The sequence below is a fragment of the Cheilinus undulatus genome, linkage group 16 (genome assembly GCF_018320785.1).
Source record: "Cheilinus undulatus linkage group 16, ASM1832078v1, whole genome shotgun sequence".
Taxonomy (NCBI): domain Eukaryota; kingdom Metazoa; phylum Chordata; class Actinopteri; order Labriformes; family Labridae; genus Cheilinus; species Cheilinus undulatus.
The window spans coordinates 4,428,964-4,443,256 of NC_054880.1; the positions used below are offsets into that span (position 1 = coordinate 4,428,964).

General features: G+C 39.0%; 2 protein-coding genes across 3 annotated transcripts; both read right to left on the bottom strand.

The window, feature by feature from the left end:
- Positions 1-2,168: 2,168 nt before the first annotated feature.
- LOC121523835 (zinc finger protein OZF-like) lies at positions 2,169-6,893 on the bottom strand. The gene is made up of 3 exons (XM_041808890.1): positions 6,792-6,893; positions 2,356-3,673; positions 2,169-2,275 (listed from the first exon to the last, which is right to left on the bottom strand). The coding sequence occupies exons 1-2, from the start codon at positions 6,817-6,819 to the stop codon at positions 2,376-2,378; spliced, it is 1,326 nt and encodes a 441-aa protein (XP_041664824.1). The 5' UTR covers positions 6,820-6,893; the 3' UTR covers positions 2,169-2,275; positions 2,356-2,375.
- A 2,016-nt stretch (positions 6,894-8,909) lies between these two features.
- Positions 8,910-11,816, bottom strand: LOC121523830 (zinc finger protein 501-like). Of its 2 annotated transcripts, XR_005993066.1 has the most exons (3): positions 11,689-11,816; positions 11,259-11,381; positions 10,865-11,142 (listed from the first exon to the last, which is right to left on the bottom strand). XR_005993066.1 is itself a non-coding variant. In XM_041808884.1 (2 exons), the coding sequence occupies exon 2, from the start codon at positions 10,410-10,412 to the stop codon at positions 9,039-9,041; it is 1,374 nt and encodes a 457-aa protein (XP_041664818.1). In that variant the 5' UTR covers positions 10,413-10,491; positions 11,689-11,784; the 3' UTR covers positions 8,910-9,038. The 2 variants fall into 2 exon arrangements, 1 of the variants encoding a protein (XP_041664818.1); XM_041808884.1 differs by lacking the exons at positions 10,865-11,142; positions 11,259-11,381 and adding an exon at positions 8,910-10,491 and having other exon boundaries at positions 11,689-11,784.
- Positions 11,817-14,293: the final 2,477 nt, after the last annotated feature.

The window sequence follows — 14,293 nt, forward strand, 5'->3', positions numbered from 1 at the left end:
TCTTTCTGATTTTATTTTAATCCTGCTTTTATTCTATTTAAGCCTTTTACTCTTATGCACCTATTTGTTGCACTTTGAGGTTTGTTTCTAACTGTAAAGTGCGTTATAGATAAAATTTATTATTATTATTATTTATAAATAGTACTTCAAAATAAACATAATCTTCACACAAAACTGAAATAGACTTTTCTCTTTATCAAAAGCAAACCACACTACCCTCCAAACTGTAATTAGGCCAATGTCTAGTTACAACAATAAGGCTTAGTGCATCTGCACTCCTCTCCTGCTCACTTTAACTTTAGTCAAAAAAAAAAAAAAAAACTCCAGCAGAAATACTGAAAGTCACAGCAAAAATGTATTGAAAACATGAAATAGCTGTGTGTATGTATATATATATATATATATATATATACTATATATATATTATATACAGTAGCTGTGTGGCTGACAGCATGTCGTCCAGCGGACCAATCAAAGCATTTGAAAAGGCTCCACTCAAACAAAAACCTTCCTTAACAAGGTGCATCCCCCTTGTTAAAAAAATTAAACGAATCGCCTACTGGTCATAGGTAAAGTTATCCTCAGATTTCACACGGCTTTAACCTCTTTATCCGCCAAGATGGGCTGTGAAAAGTTCTCCTAAACTTTGTAGTAGGTCCCAGGGGTCAAAAAAGTAATCCAGTGTTGAAGTCTGAGTTGAAATCAGCAGGAGACACTAATTAGCGTACTTAACAAGCTAACACAAGGTTATATGATGATGCATTGAAGTTGGCTGGGAAATTTTAGTGTTTAAAGAATGGGTATAAATATGTCAATACATCAATTTAAAAACCTAGCAATTCAAAATTGTATTTATTTATTAATATTTTTAATCATTGAAGAACTTTTGGAAAGAGGCCGCAGCATTATTAATAATTTAGATGTAATTTATTCGGCCTATCTATTTTAATACAATTTAATAAAAATAAAAAAATTATTCGCTTCAATTACTGTACTGAAAATGGAGCGAACCGTGACTTCAAAACCAAGGAATGTACCAAACAGTAATTTTTCAGTACCATTACACCCCTAGTAATCACTGGTGTAAGTAAAAAACAAAAGGTGAGGCAAAATGGGGCATCCCCTGACAACTATCTTGTTTCAGGTTAAATGTTGGGTGAATTTCATATTTCATTTTAACAGAATTATTGTCATTGGCATACAGAGTCTTAATGGCCGTTCAAAAAAACTCACCAAAACCTCATTGTCTAAAGAATGAAAATGAATTGGTGTTCGAGAGTATCAAAGTCTTCTGCAACTTTTTTCTATTCAAATTCCTTTGCTATTTTTGCCCAGTCATGCCACTTTTTTATTTATTCATTTTGCTAATTTTAGCTGCCTTTTGCCATTTTTTAACCAAATTTTGACCATTTACTACAGTTCGGCACCTTTTTCCCCCCATTTTTTGCCACTTCATGTCCATTGTTGCACATCTATTTCGCCCATTTTGCCACTTTTATCCCTCTGCTTGCCACTCAGTTTGCTTTGCTATGCCCATCCCTGAAGGTGGTGGGCCTACAAGTGCACCTAGATCATCTGGAAGTAAAATTTGAAAGAGTTGAATTCACCAACTATCTCCACTGATAGCAAAATACTGTGGATTTACATGACAAGGGCAGGCAAATGAGCCTACAACTATGTAGTTTACTCCTCACTGGCTGCACATGTCTACTACGTCATGTTTTTAGCTGCTCTGATTGGCCCATAATGATCGTCTCAAACAGAATGTTCATTCAATCACCCTTCAAGTTTTATTTAAGACAGCCATTCTGTAATGCTGCCCATACGGGTGTTGTCCCAGAAGGATGTGCAGTATATCAACTGCAATGGACACTAGTCATATTACAAAAACATACTATTGAGAAAAACCCTATAATTCTTTCCTCAGACATGAATATTTACAAACTAAAATCTTTTACAGCAAACAAACACCCATTGCATGGTCTGTGTTAGTGTGAGTTCATGTCTCTTCACACTATAATAATTCAGAAACAGTGAGAGTGGTCGCTCAAAAAAGAATCCATCTTAGATTCATATTTCCTCATTTCTGAGTTTAAAGATTACCGATGCCCTCCAGTCTCCACCCAATCATCATCGACATCATTAGCCTTGACCTTAGTCTCTGCTTGTGAATGTCTCTCTGGGTCAGAGTTCCTGTCCGGGTCTGATCCTTTCCATCAGCTCCCGTTTCTGCCCCTCTTTTCTCCTCTGTTTGGCTTTGAAGAGGATCTGAAACCTGCCAACACATTTATGATTCACAAATAAAAATGACAAGCAGCCCTTTAAACACAAATATGGAAGCTGAAAGATCCTCACCTGATGATCCATGAGCCATTTCAGGAAAGAGTTTTGGCTAAATCTTTTAGACCATTAAGAGCAGTCGAAGGGTTTCTCTCTGGTGTTAATTCTAATGTGTTTGTATGAACTGCTGTGTTTTGGGTCCTGCCACTTTGCTTGTTAAATGTTTGGCCAGATTTAGAAAAGCTGCAGTGTTTCTCTCTTGAATGAGTTCTCATGTGGGGTCTCAGCTGACTTTTTTTGATAAATCTTTCCCCACACTCAAAGCAGCTGAAGCGTTTCTCTCCTGGGTGACTTCTCATATGTTTTGTTAGAAGACCTTTAAGGCAAAATCCTTCCCCACACACAGAGCAGCCAAAGGGTGTCTCTCTCAGATGAATTCTCATGTGTCTTATCAGATTATTTTTCAGGCCAAATGTTTTACTGCATTTAGAGCAGCTCAAGAGTTTCTGCCCAGTGTGAACCAACATGTGTCTGCTCAGGTTTCTGTTTTTGTTAAAACTTTTACCACACTCAGAGCAGACGAAGGGTCTCTCTCCTGTGTGAATTCTCAAATGAATTTTAAGATTACACTGTTTGTTAAATCTTTTGCCACACTCAGAGCAGCTGAAGGGTTTCTCTCCTGTGTGAATTCTCATATGTTCTGTAAGAGTACCCTTTTGGTTAAATCTTTTAGCACAAACAGAGCAGCTGAAGGGTTTCTCGCCCAAGTGGACGTTCATGTGTTTTGTCAAGCTTCTTTTATGGTTAAATCTTTGGCCACACTCAGGGCAGCTGAAGGGTTTCTCTCCTGTGTGAATTCTTAAATGTTCTATGAGACGACTTTTGTGTTTAAATGTTTTATCACATTCAGAGCAGCGATGTGGTTCCTTATCAGTCTTATTTTTGTTGTCTTTTACTGAGTTTAAATCTGACTGGTGTTTTGTTGTCTCCCTTCTCCAATCAGCACTGTCGTCAGTCTCAGGGTCAGAGAAGTCATCAATCTTAACCTCAGTTTCTGGTTGTAAATTTCTCTCTGCTTCTGCTCCTCCACAGTCCTCTCCATCAGCTCCTGTTTCCATCTGTTCAGCTTGTCTCTCATAAAGCTGTGGGGGCTGAGGTTTCTCTTCGTCATCTTCGCTCTTTACCTGGACAGGATCAAAAGTGAACTTGATGATATCAGCCACCTCTGGCCCTTGAAGCTGCTCTCCCTCCTGACTGCTCCACGGTTCCTCTGGTTCCTCTTTAATGTGCAGAGGCTCAATGATCTCCTGGTTCAGACTGAAGCTGCTCTCCTGCTGCTCTGAGGAAACTTCTACTTTACACACTGAAAGCTGCTGGGCCTCCTCGGGCAGAACTAAAATAGAAAAGCACATATTATGAAAATAATTTCCAACAGGACATGGAGGAGTAATACTTCAAAGATTTTTTTAGATACTCCACCACTTTCACCCCCCCAAAAAAACCCAAACCAAAAACATAAAATTTCTAATTATTCAGTGATCCAATTTGATCAATTTAGAGCCACATCATATTTAAAGTTACAGCTAGGTTTGTAATTATTTGGACAGACAAACAATTTTAATTGTGCTGCTCCTGTCTATCTTTGCAGTGGATCTGAAACAAAACAATGACAGTGTGACAGAAGGGCAGATTTCAGCCTTGATTTAGAAGGTTTACAAAAAATATGGCTTTTACCATTTAGGTATCACCACCTTTTATCCAGCGCACCTCCATTTCAGTGGTTTCTAAAATATATGGACAGAGTAACATCATTGAAAACATAGACACAGAATATGATACTCGGACAAAAACATCTGCAGCCAATGGCATCACCAGGTTTTGAGTTTCCTCCTGGCACACGCATTGCTGAGCCTTTACTACAGCAGCCTTTGGTTGCTGCTGGCTTGGGTCTTCTGTAACAGTGGGGTTTCAATCAGGTTTTTGACAGGTGAAAAATAGTACTTTTCTTTGCTTTAAGACACTGTTCAGTTTCTTTTGCAGTATGTTTTTGGACATTATCCATCCACATTGAAAAGCACCGTCCTGTCAGTTTCACGGCTCAATGTGAGCAGAGGGATTAGACCTATATACTTCACCTTCATCTGACAACTTCTGTCCAAAGTCACATAATCAATAAACACCAATGAGCCAATTGGAACCATGTACGCCAATATCATGAAAATGTACAACCCCAAATCAAAAAAAAGTTGGGCCACTGTGTAAAATGTAAATACAAACATAAGTCAATTATTTTCAAATCTCATAAACCCATGTTTGATTCACACTAGAACAGAAACAACATATCAGATGGTACAACTGAGAAATTTTACCATTTCATGAAAAATATTAGTTCAGTTTGGATTTGATGGCTGCAACACATCTCAAAAAAGTAGGGACAGGGTGACAAAAGGCTGGAAAAGTAAGTGGTTCTAATGAAAATCAGCTGAAGGAGCAATCTGAAACCAATGAGGTTATTTGTCAGCCAGTGATAATATTGTCGACTAAAACTATGACTAAAAATGCTTGTTGACAGCTGTTTTTTCATGACTAAAACTAGAATGAGACTAACAAAAATAGATCTGTGATGACTAAAACTAGACTAAGACTAACAAAAATAGATCTGTGATGACTAAAACTAGACTAAACTGTAATGTAGTTTTCCTTAGACATTCTAAATCTGTGATATTTCTTCACTGTGGGTAAATCTGTCTAAAACAATACATCTGTATCTATTCTGCCTCTCAGCTGTAGAAAGCAGGGACCCAGGTTTGGCAGAGAACACACTACCATGATTTGGTACCAGATTTAGACAAGAGAATAAATGCTTGGACTAAAAGTAGACTAAAACTAAAAAGGATAGAAATGACTAAAATGTGACTGAAAATAAAATGCATTTCATCTAAAGACTAAAATTAAAAAGAGCTGCCAAAGTTAACACTGTTGTCAACATGTCAGTCACATGACTGGGTATAAAAGGAGCATTGTAGAGAGGTAGAGTCTCTCAGAAGTAAAGATGGGCAGAGGTTCACCAATCAGTGAAAAAATGAGTCAATAAATTGTGGAACAATTTCAGAAAATTGTTCCTCAACATAAAATAGCTCAGACTTTGAATCTCCCTCCAACTACAGTCCATAATATCAGAAGAGAATCTGGAGAAATCTGTTAGAGCAAGGGACAAGGCTGAAGGGCCCTCAGGGGCCTTCAGGGGCCACGTCATTAAAAACAGGCATGATTCTGTAGTGAAATCACTGCGTGGGCTCAGGAACATTCCAGAAATCATCGTCTGTCAACACAGTTGGCCGTGCCATCCACCAATGACAGTTAAAGCTGGATCATGGAGAGAAGAAGCCATATGTGACCAGGATCCAGAACCACCGTGGTCCGTCTTCTCTGGACCAGAGCTCATTTAACATGGACTGAGGAAACATGGAAAACTGTTCTGTGGTCAGAGGAAACATGGAAAACTGTTCTGTGGTCAGAGGAAACATGGAAAACTGTTCTGTGGTCAGAGGAAACATGGAAAACTGTTCTGTGGTCAGAGGAAACCTTGGACGCCGTGTCCTGTGGGCTAAAGAGGATCTGGAGCATCCAGCTGGTTCTCCTGGCTCAGGTCTAAAGCCTGCATCTCTGATGGTATGGGGTTGCATTAGTGCCGATGGCGTGGGCAGCTCTAACATCTGGAACTATCAATGCTGAAAAGTAGAGAGAGCTTTTAGAGACACATATACTCCCATCCAGACAACATCTCTGTCAGCAAGATCATGCTAGACCACAGACCAGACCTTTCACCAATAAAAGACTTTGGAGGAAAGAAGACCCATCTAGAATCCTACATCAAACAAGAATGGGACAACATTCCTCTCCTATCAGCTGGTCTCCTTACTTCCCAGACGTTTACAGACTGTTGTTAAAAGAAGAGGAGATGCTACACAGCGGTAAACATGGCCTTGTCCCTACTTTTTAAAAAATGTGTTGCAGCCATCAAATTCAAAATAAGCTAATATTTTTTAATGAAATGGTAAAAATGTCTCAGTTTAACATCTGATATGTTGTTTCTGTTCCACTGTTGTAGACTTCCTAGATAGAAGCTGTTTTCCATAAGAGATGTATTGTAGATGTACACAGATACAAACACCGTCACAAACAGAGTAGAGTGGTTTATCATAAACAGGTTACAGCTGTGATATAGAACATTAATGCTGCATACAATACACACAATCCAAACTAACATAAGTGTGTTCAGAGGACTGCTGCACGTCCAACTCCCCGTTCTAGTTACAATAACAGGCCCTAGTTCACTCTAACACAAACTCTACACTAAACAACAGCTAAACAGTCCAGAGATCAGTGATATCATCACCAGCAGAGAGCTGAGCTAACACAGCTCTGTCTGTAGGTGCGAACGTCAGCTAAAGGCTAGACTCCTACAACAGTTACCAAGAACATGTCTGCGAAAGAAGATCAGAACAAACCTGAAAGACCCTGAAACCCTCCGGGCATTTTCCACAAATCTGAGATTCAAAGGAGAAGCAGAAAAGTGAGCTCGGACCTTGTTTCTACAACCGCTGAAGGAGCTGGATCATGCCGACATGCGCACTGCACTCGACAGGAAGAGCCTTCAAGACCCGGAAACAAAAACACCACTTCCTGTCAGTTTACATGGCTTTCACAATAAAACCAGAGACTAATTCTACATCTTTAGCTCTTGGAGGGACACGGTGTTGTGACAAACGTATTGTTTTCTGATGTCCTTTTTGCACATTTGCCAAACTGAAATGTTTTAGATCATCAGACACATTTTAATATTAGACAAAGATGATCAGAGTAAATACAAAAGTTCTGTTTTTAAATGATGATTTAATTTTTCTAAGGAAAAAAGCCATCCAAACCTACCTGGCCCTATGTGAAAAGGTCATTGTCTCCTAAACCTAATAACTGGTTCCACCTTTGGCGATGCGATACTGCCAACGAATGTTTCACATCACTGTGGAGGAATGTTGTCCCACTCTTCTTAGCAGGATTGTTTTCATTCAGCCACATTGGAGGGTTTTCCAGCATGAACAGCCACAGCATCTCAGTCAGATCTAAGTCCAGACTCTGACTAGACCGCTCCAGAACCTTCATTTAGTTTTTAGTCCATTCAGGGGTGGACCTGCTGGTGTGTTTGGATCATGGTCCTGCTCCAGAACCCAAGTGTGCTTGAGCTTGAGGTCATGACCTGATGACCGGACATTCTCCCTCAGGATTTTATAGTCAAAAGCAGAATTCACAGTTCTATCAATTACAGCAAGTAGTCCAGGTCCTGAAGCAGCGAAGCAGCCCCAGACCATCACACTACCACCACCATGTCTGACTGTTGGTCTGATGTTCTTTTGATGAAATGCTGTGTTAGGTTTACTCCAGATGAACGGGACTCACACCTTCCAGAAAGTTCCTCTTCTGTCTGGTCAGTCCTCAGAATATTTCCCCAGAAGTCTTGGGGATCATCAGGATGTTTTTAGTCAAATATGAGAGGAGTCTGTGATCTTTTTGCTCCCATCAAGGTCTGGCTCCAGAGAGGGGCCCAAGTTTCACACTTCTGGGTGAAGCAGCTCCTGCCTATGTTCACGGATTCATAAGGGTTTGTTGAATAGCTCTTTGTCTGAACCCTCTCCTGATACCATGAACCAAGGGATAATGCCCCTGACAACACAGCTCCAAGGTTCACTGGAACACAAACCCCAACATCACAATGCCACGGGGAAGCATCTGATCAGGATGCCTCCATGTGGAGGTCTTCTGGGTACATCCAACAGGGAGGAGACCTTGAGGCAGAATCAGAACTGGCTGGAGGGATTATACATCTTAGCTGGCCTGGCAGAGCCTCACAATCCCTTAGGAGGAGCTGAAAAACGTTGCTTAAGAGAGGGATGTCTGGGTTGACTGACTTCACCTGCTGCCACCCGAGCTCAGAGCGGAGGAAGATGGATGGATGGTGGGCAAATGCAATTTCAGGCCGTGCAGTTACATAACTGCATGAAAGGCTGCAAATATTTTTTTAAAATCAGTTTTACTTTTTTTTTTTTTTGGGGTTTGAGTTAGTTTGAATGCAGTACTGTAGAAACTTCAGGTTTTTAATGCTTTATGCTACTTTATAATGGTACGTACTGAGCTGAGAAATACACACTGCAACACTATCATTCCTCTATTTTCCTTTACAACCAGGCAAGTAGACCCCTGATCACAATCACAATCACAACTGCACATTACTACCAAATGGTGCAGCACTAGAAGAAATGTTCATTGATAACATCATTCATAAGTTAGTGAATTCTGCATCACAGATCATTCAGACTCCCAACAGACCTGGACAAACGTAACAACTGACATTTATGTGAATGTTTTTTATATATTACAAATAAATGTTGTGAAAATAGATGAACAAATAAGCAGTAATAACTTTTAGAATATCAGTTAAATGGAAAATATTGAAAACAGTGACTTAAGTTTTAGCTTCAGAGGAGTCTCCAGTCTTGACCTTAGTCTCTGATTGTAAAGATCTCTCTGGATCAGAGCTCTGAGGCTTTCCAGTCCTCTCCATCCCTCCTGTTTCTGCCTCTGTTTGGATTTTAAAACGGTTCTGAAGCCTAACCACCAACCTTTATGAATTCTTAACTGAAATCACCCCTAAAAGTAACGGCAGCTGAAGGAATATCAGAAAGGAGTTTCTGTTAAATCTTTTAGAGCATTAAGAGCGGAGCAGTCAAAGGGTTTCTCTCTGGTGTTAATTCTGATGTGCTTGTATGAACTACTGTGTTTCTGTTCCTACTACTTTGCTTGTTTAATACTTTGCCAGATTTAGAAAAGCTGCAGTGTTTCTCTCTGGAATGAGTTCTCATGTGGGGCCTCAGCTGACATTTTTTGATAAATCTTTCACCACACTCAGAACAACTGAAGCGTTTTTCTCCGGGGTGACTTCTCATATGTTTTGTTAGAAGACCTTTAAGGCGAAATTCTTCACTGCACACAGAGCAGCTGAAGGGTTTCTCTCTTGAATGAATTCCCATGTGTCTTCTCAGATTATTTTTCAGGCCAAATCTCTGACCACATTCAGGGCAGCTCAAGAGTTTCTGCCCAGTGTGAACCAACATGTGTCTGCTCAGGTTTATGCTTTTGTTAAAACTTTTACCACACTTAGAGCAGATGAAGGGTTTCTCTCCGGTGTGAATTATCATATGATTTTGTAAATTACAATGTGTGTGAAAACTTTTGCCACACTCAGAGCAGATGAAGGGTTTCTCTCCAGTGTGAATTCTCATATGAATTTTTTGATTACATTGTTTGTTAAACCTTTTACCACACTCAGAGCAGCTGAAGGGTTTTTCTCCTGTGTGATTTCTCATATGTTCTGTAAGGGTAATTTTTTGGTTAAATCCTTTACCACACACAGAGCAGCTGAACGGTTTCTCTTCCAAATGGATGGTCATGTGTTTTGCCAAATATTTCTTATGGTTAAATCTTTTACCACACTCAAGGCAACCAAAGGGTTTCTCTCCTGTGTGAATTCTCGTGTGTTCTGTAAGAGTAACCTTTTGGTTAAATCCTTTACCACACTCAGCACAGCTGAAGGGTTTCTCTCCTGTGTGAATCCTCATGTGTTTTGTAAGACAATATTTGTATTTAAATATTTTACCACAATCAGAGCAGCAAAGCATTTTCTTATCAGTCTCTCTCCTCTTATTTTTGTTGTCTTCTACTGAGTTTAAATCTGACTGGTGTTCTGTTGTCCCCCTCCAATCAGCACTGTCATCAGTCTCAGGGTCTGAGGGGTCCTCAGTCTTACCCAGTTTTTCAAGCTGTAAATTTCTGTCTGGGTAAGAGCTGCTGGCTACCTCTGCTCCTCCACAATCCTCCCCATCAGCTCCTGTTTCCATCTGTTCAGCGTGTATCCCATGAGGATTGTCTTCATCATCTTCATCCTTTACGTGGACTGGATCAAAAGTGAACTTGATATGTGTCTCCTCTTGCCCTTGAAGCTGCTCTCCCTCCTGACTGCTCCACAGTTCCTCTGGCTCCTCTTTAATGTGCAGAGGCTCAGTGATCTCCTGGTTCATCCTGGAGCTCTTCCCCTCTGCTGCTTCAGAGGAACCTCTTCTTTACTCACAGAAAGCTGCTGGACCTCCTCAGGAAGACCTTAAATACAGAAGCACACATTAAGGCACAGTGAGAACAAAACTCAAAATAATAATAGTTTCAACACTGTAGTGATGCTTATGTAACAAAAACAAAGTAGGACATTGCTGACAGCGCCAAACATTTTAAAATAATAATAAGAACAATACCACCAACCCTGCTTGTCCACATCTACCCTAAATCTCTCAACTGAAAGAATAAATAAATAGGTAAGTACAAGAATAATTTAAATAAAAATACAAAAATAATGTATAAAAATAATGGTCATAAAATCATAAATAAAAATGTTGATAAATAATGATGATAAAAAAGATTATACCACCTTAATATCAGATACAAAGGCTATAGCTATACAGAGACACACACTGTAGAAAGAACATCTGACAATCCAAAATATTATGCACAACTGTGAACAGTCTTCCAGGCTTTTGGTTATGCATCCAGGGCAAACTGTATAAATTGCTGATGTTAAGCTGGTGGTGTTACAGGTAGGTTCTCTTATGAACGCTGTGTTGCTACGTTGAGAGTAGATTTGATTTTTCCAGCTGTTAAAGAACAGTAAGCCATGCGGAGTGTAAAGGGTGGAGTTGGAGATTTTCAGGATAGTATTCCTCTCTTGGCCAGGAGTAACAAAAGGCGATCATGTCTGACCTAGATGCAACGCAGGGAGAAGGAGATGCACTAAATAAATATAAATACTTGAAATTATTCTCATTCATTAGCTTATGGACTTTTAGCTCTAAAAAATCTATAAATATAGTATTCACCACTGAGGAGGGGAGGGCCCATTCACTGGGTTTTCAGGGCCCAGCCAGTTCTATGTGAAGGTCTAGAGGAGACAGCGGTTGATCCAGATCACTTCTAGCAGCTTGTATATAAAAATAAAACGTCTGTAGAGGTTGTGATAAGAAGAACATTAACTTTAATTCAGAGGACTGATCTCACAGCAACAACGACAGGCTGAGGTTCACAGACACATGAGGATAACTGGAGCTGTCTTAATAATAAAATATGTTCTCTACATCATCAGAAGTTCTTTAAGAATCTTTACAGACGTCAAACAGCATGAAAAACCCCAGAAAACAGCGATATTAGCAGCTAGCTGCGGCTAACAGTCCTGTATGTAGATGTGATCGTTAGCTAAAGGCTGAGCATTTAGAATAAACATGTCATCAAAATAAGAAGAAAAAAACAAACCTGGAAGATGCTGAAACCCTCCGGATACTTTTCACACATTCAAGACTCAGCGAAGAAACGGAGAAGCCACTTTTCTAGGATCCGTCTGTACCTACAGGATCATACCGAGAAGCTAACTGTTCTTCTTCTTCTCCACATTTAGGGCGCTGAAGGTCAACATCGCCATCTACTGTAGCTACAGCAGAGTGCAAGTTTGGGCTGGCATGTACTTCCGGGTACGTAAAAGGGTATTGAAAGTTTGGATCATTTATTCTTTGAAGGTGCATTCTGGACTAACATGTGGAGCTGGCTGGAAACGTGGAGCTTGTCCTTAATACTTTGATTTTACTTGGAAAACTCTTTATTCACAAGTGCAGGTACTTTAAAACTAAGCCCTCTTTGAATTATTGGAAGAATGAGTTTAAACTTTTAAGTAAATCTTTAAAACTTGTTAAAAAAAAGCCATGAAATTACACTCATTGCTGAATAATTTTAATTACTATGAAAGCCCTAGGTTGTTGTTTATGTCTTTTTAGTTTATCTTTTCAATCGTATTGTCAGATTTCTGTGTTACTTTATTTTGATATTGTTTTGTACCTACATTTATGGTTGAATTTTTTCTTTATTCATGTTTACATATGCTCAGCCTGAGATTTGTATTTGTATAATATGATGTTGGAATATGCCTATTTTGTTTGTATTTGTATAGAGCAACAACTTCCGGTTACGTTCTACAGAAAAATAATTAAATAGATAAAAAGCGAAAAACAAAACAAAACATATTCTCTGTTGTAATCCTGTAGTTTTCATAAAGATTTAGAGAACTTTGATGCGAACTGTTCTCGGGAATCTTCAAGACCCGGAAACAAAGGCATCACTTCCTGTACGCTCATCTGGCCTTCACAATAAAAGCTTCTACATCCGTCGATCTTTGCCAGATAAGAACTTCTTCTTAAAGGCAGGTGGAATCCACAGTTAAAGGTGTATTACCTCTGCCTGCTATGCTGGAATGTGGGCCAGAATTCCTCTCTACTCTTTAGCAAATAAATAATGATTCAAATTAATAAGAAATGACAAATATTGACCCTGTCCCTTCTTTTCTAAAAAAATGTGTTGCTGCCATCAAATGCTGAATTTGTCATGAAATGGTAAAATGTTTCCGTTTCTACTCCTGATATGTTGTTTGTGTTCTATTGTGAATAAAATATGGGTTTATGAGATTTGAAAATCATTGCATGCTGTATTAATTTACCATTTTACACAGCGCTCAATATTTTGGAGCTGTGGTTGTATACTGGTTATAGCTATAATGAATTTGGAATTATTTGCTCATCAGATATGGTCAAAAATCCAACACTGTCCCTCATAGATGTCACTGAGAGGAATGAGAGAACATTAAAGAATGATCAGATAGACCCTCTGCTTCCTTTCTTCCAATCAAGGACTTTAACTATTATTTCAATCTGACACAACCATTAAATAAAAGTAATAGTAGGGATGCACAATACTGTATGTTTGTCAATATCTGATATGCCAATATTTACAGATTTCATTTTAGCCGATACAGATATTTAAGTGTGTTTTACAGAACTAAAAACTCAGTCCTTTGAACACAATTAAGGTTTGAGAATGAAATAAGAAACACACTTTTTTCTTAAAAACACTTTAAAGTTTAAAGAATGAGAATGAATAAAGAAAAAGATTTCAACTTACACAGGTCTGTTGGTCCAGCCTAAAACTTTACTAGTTTATAATTAAATATGGACAAAATTTAGTCGATATATGCTGATATTTACAGACAAAATACTGGATGTAAGAAATGTTGATATCTGTCGATAATATCGTGCATCCCTGAGTAATATCAAATTAAACATACACACGTGCGTTTTACTCCCACAGTAGAGCGCTGAAGATCCCAGGTCGTATCTAGAAAAGGAACCACCAGGGTCTCACTAAGTAAATTATAAAGCTTCATTCTTTAACACAGCAGGAAAATCATCTTTCCTTGTATGAAGTGCCGTGTGTCTGATCACATTTCTTTGATTACTAAATGTTTTTGCCACATTAGGGACTACAGGGTTTCTCTCTTGTGTGAATCCTCATGTGTTGTGGCAGAAAACCTTTTTCCTTAAACCATTTAGCACACCAAATGTAAGGACAAAGCCAATAACAAACCAGATGTTGTTGGTAAATTTAAGTCACTTATTACAAAAAGAAGTAGAATTATACCTTAAACAAAAGGGCGGACAAGTGCTGCTCAGCTAATAACCAAGTAAAAACACAATCTAAACAAGTGTTTTAAAACTACTTGGTGAAAAGAAATGAAAACAAATCCTGACTACTTTTACTAACCAGACCTAAGAACAGAAGAGCAGCATTTCTAAACCCAGTGTGACTAAACAAACATAAACTCTACATGAGTGTGCCTCAAACTAAACCATTACCTGGACCAGTACAAGAAGCAAAAGCCTCAATACACATCATGAGACACAAGTTCCATGAACATTTAACAGAATATTGAGACAGAGAGGCGCAGCAGTGAGTCGAAGCTGTGCCTCAAATGTTGACAGTCGAGGCAATTTCTGCCTCAACTCTCATCTGATTCTTTTTTCAAACACTTGGTACA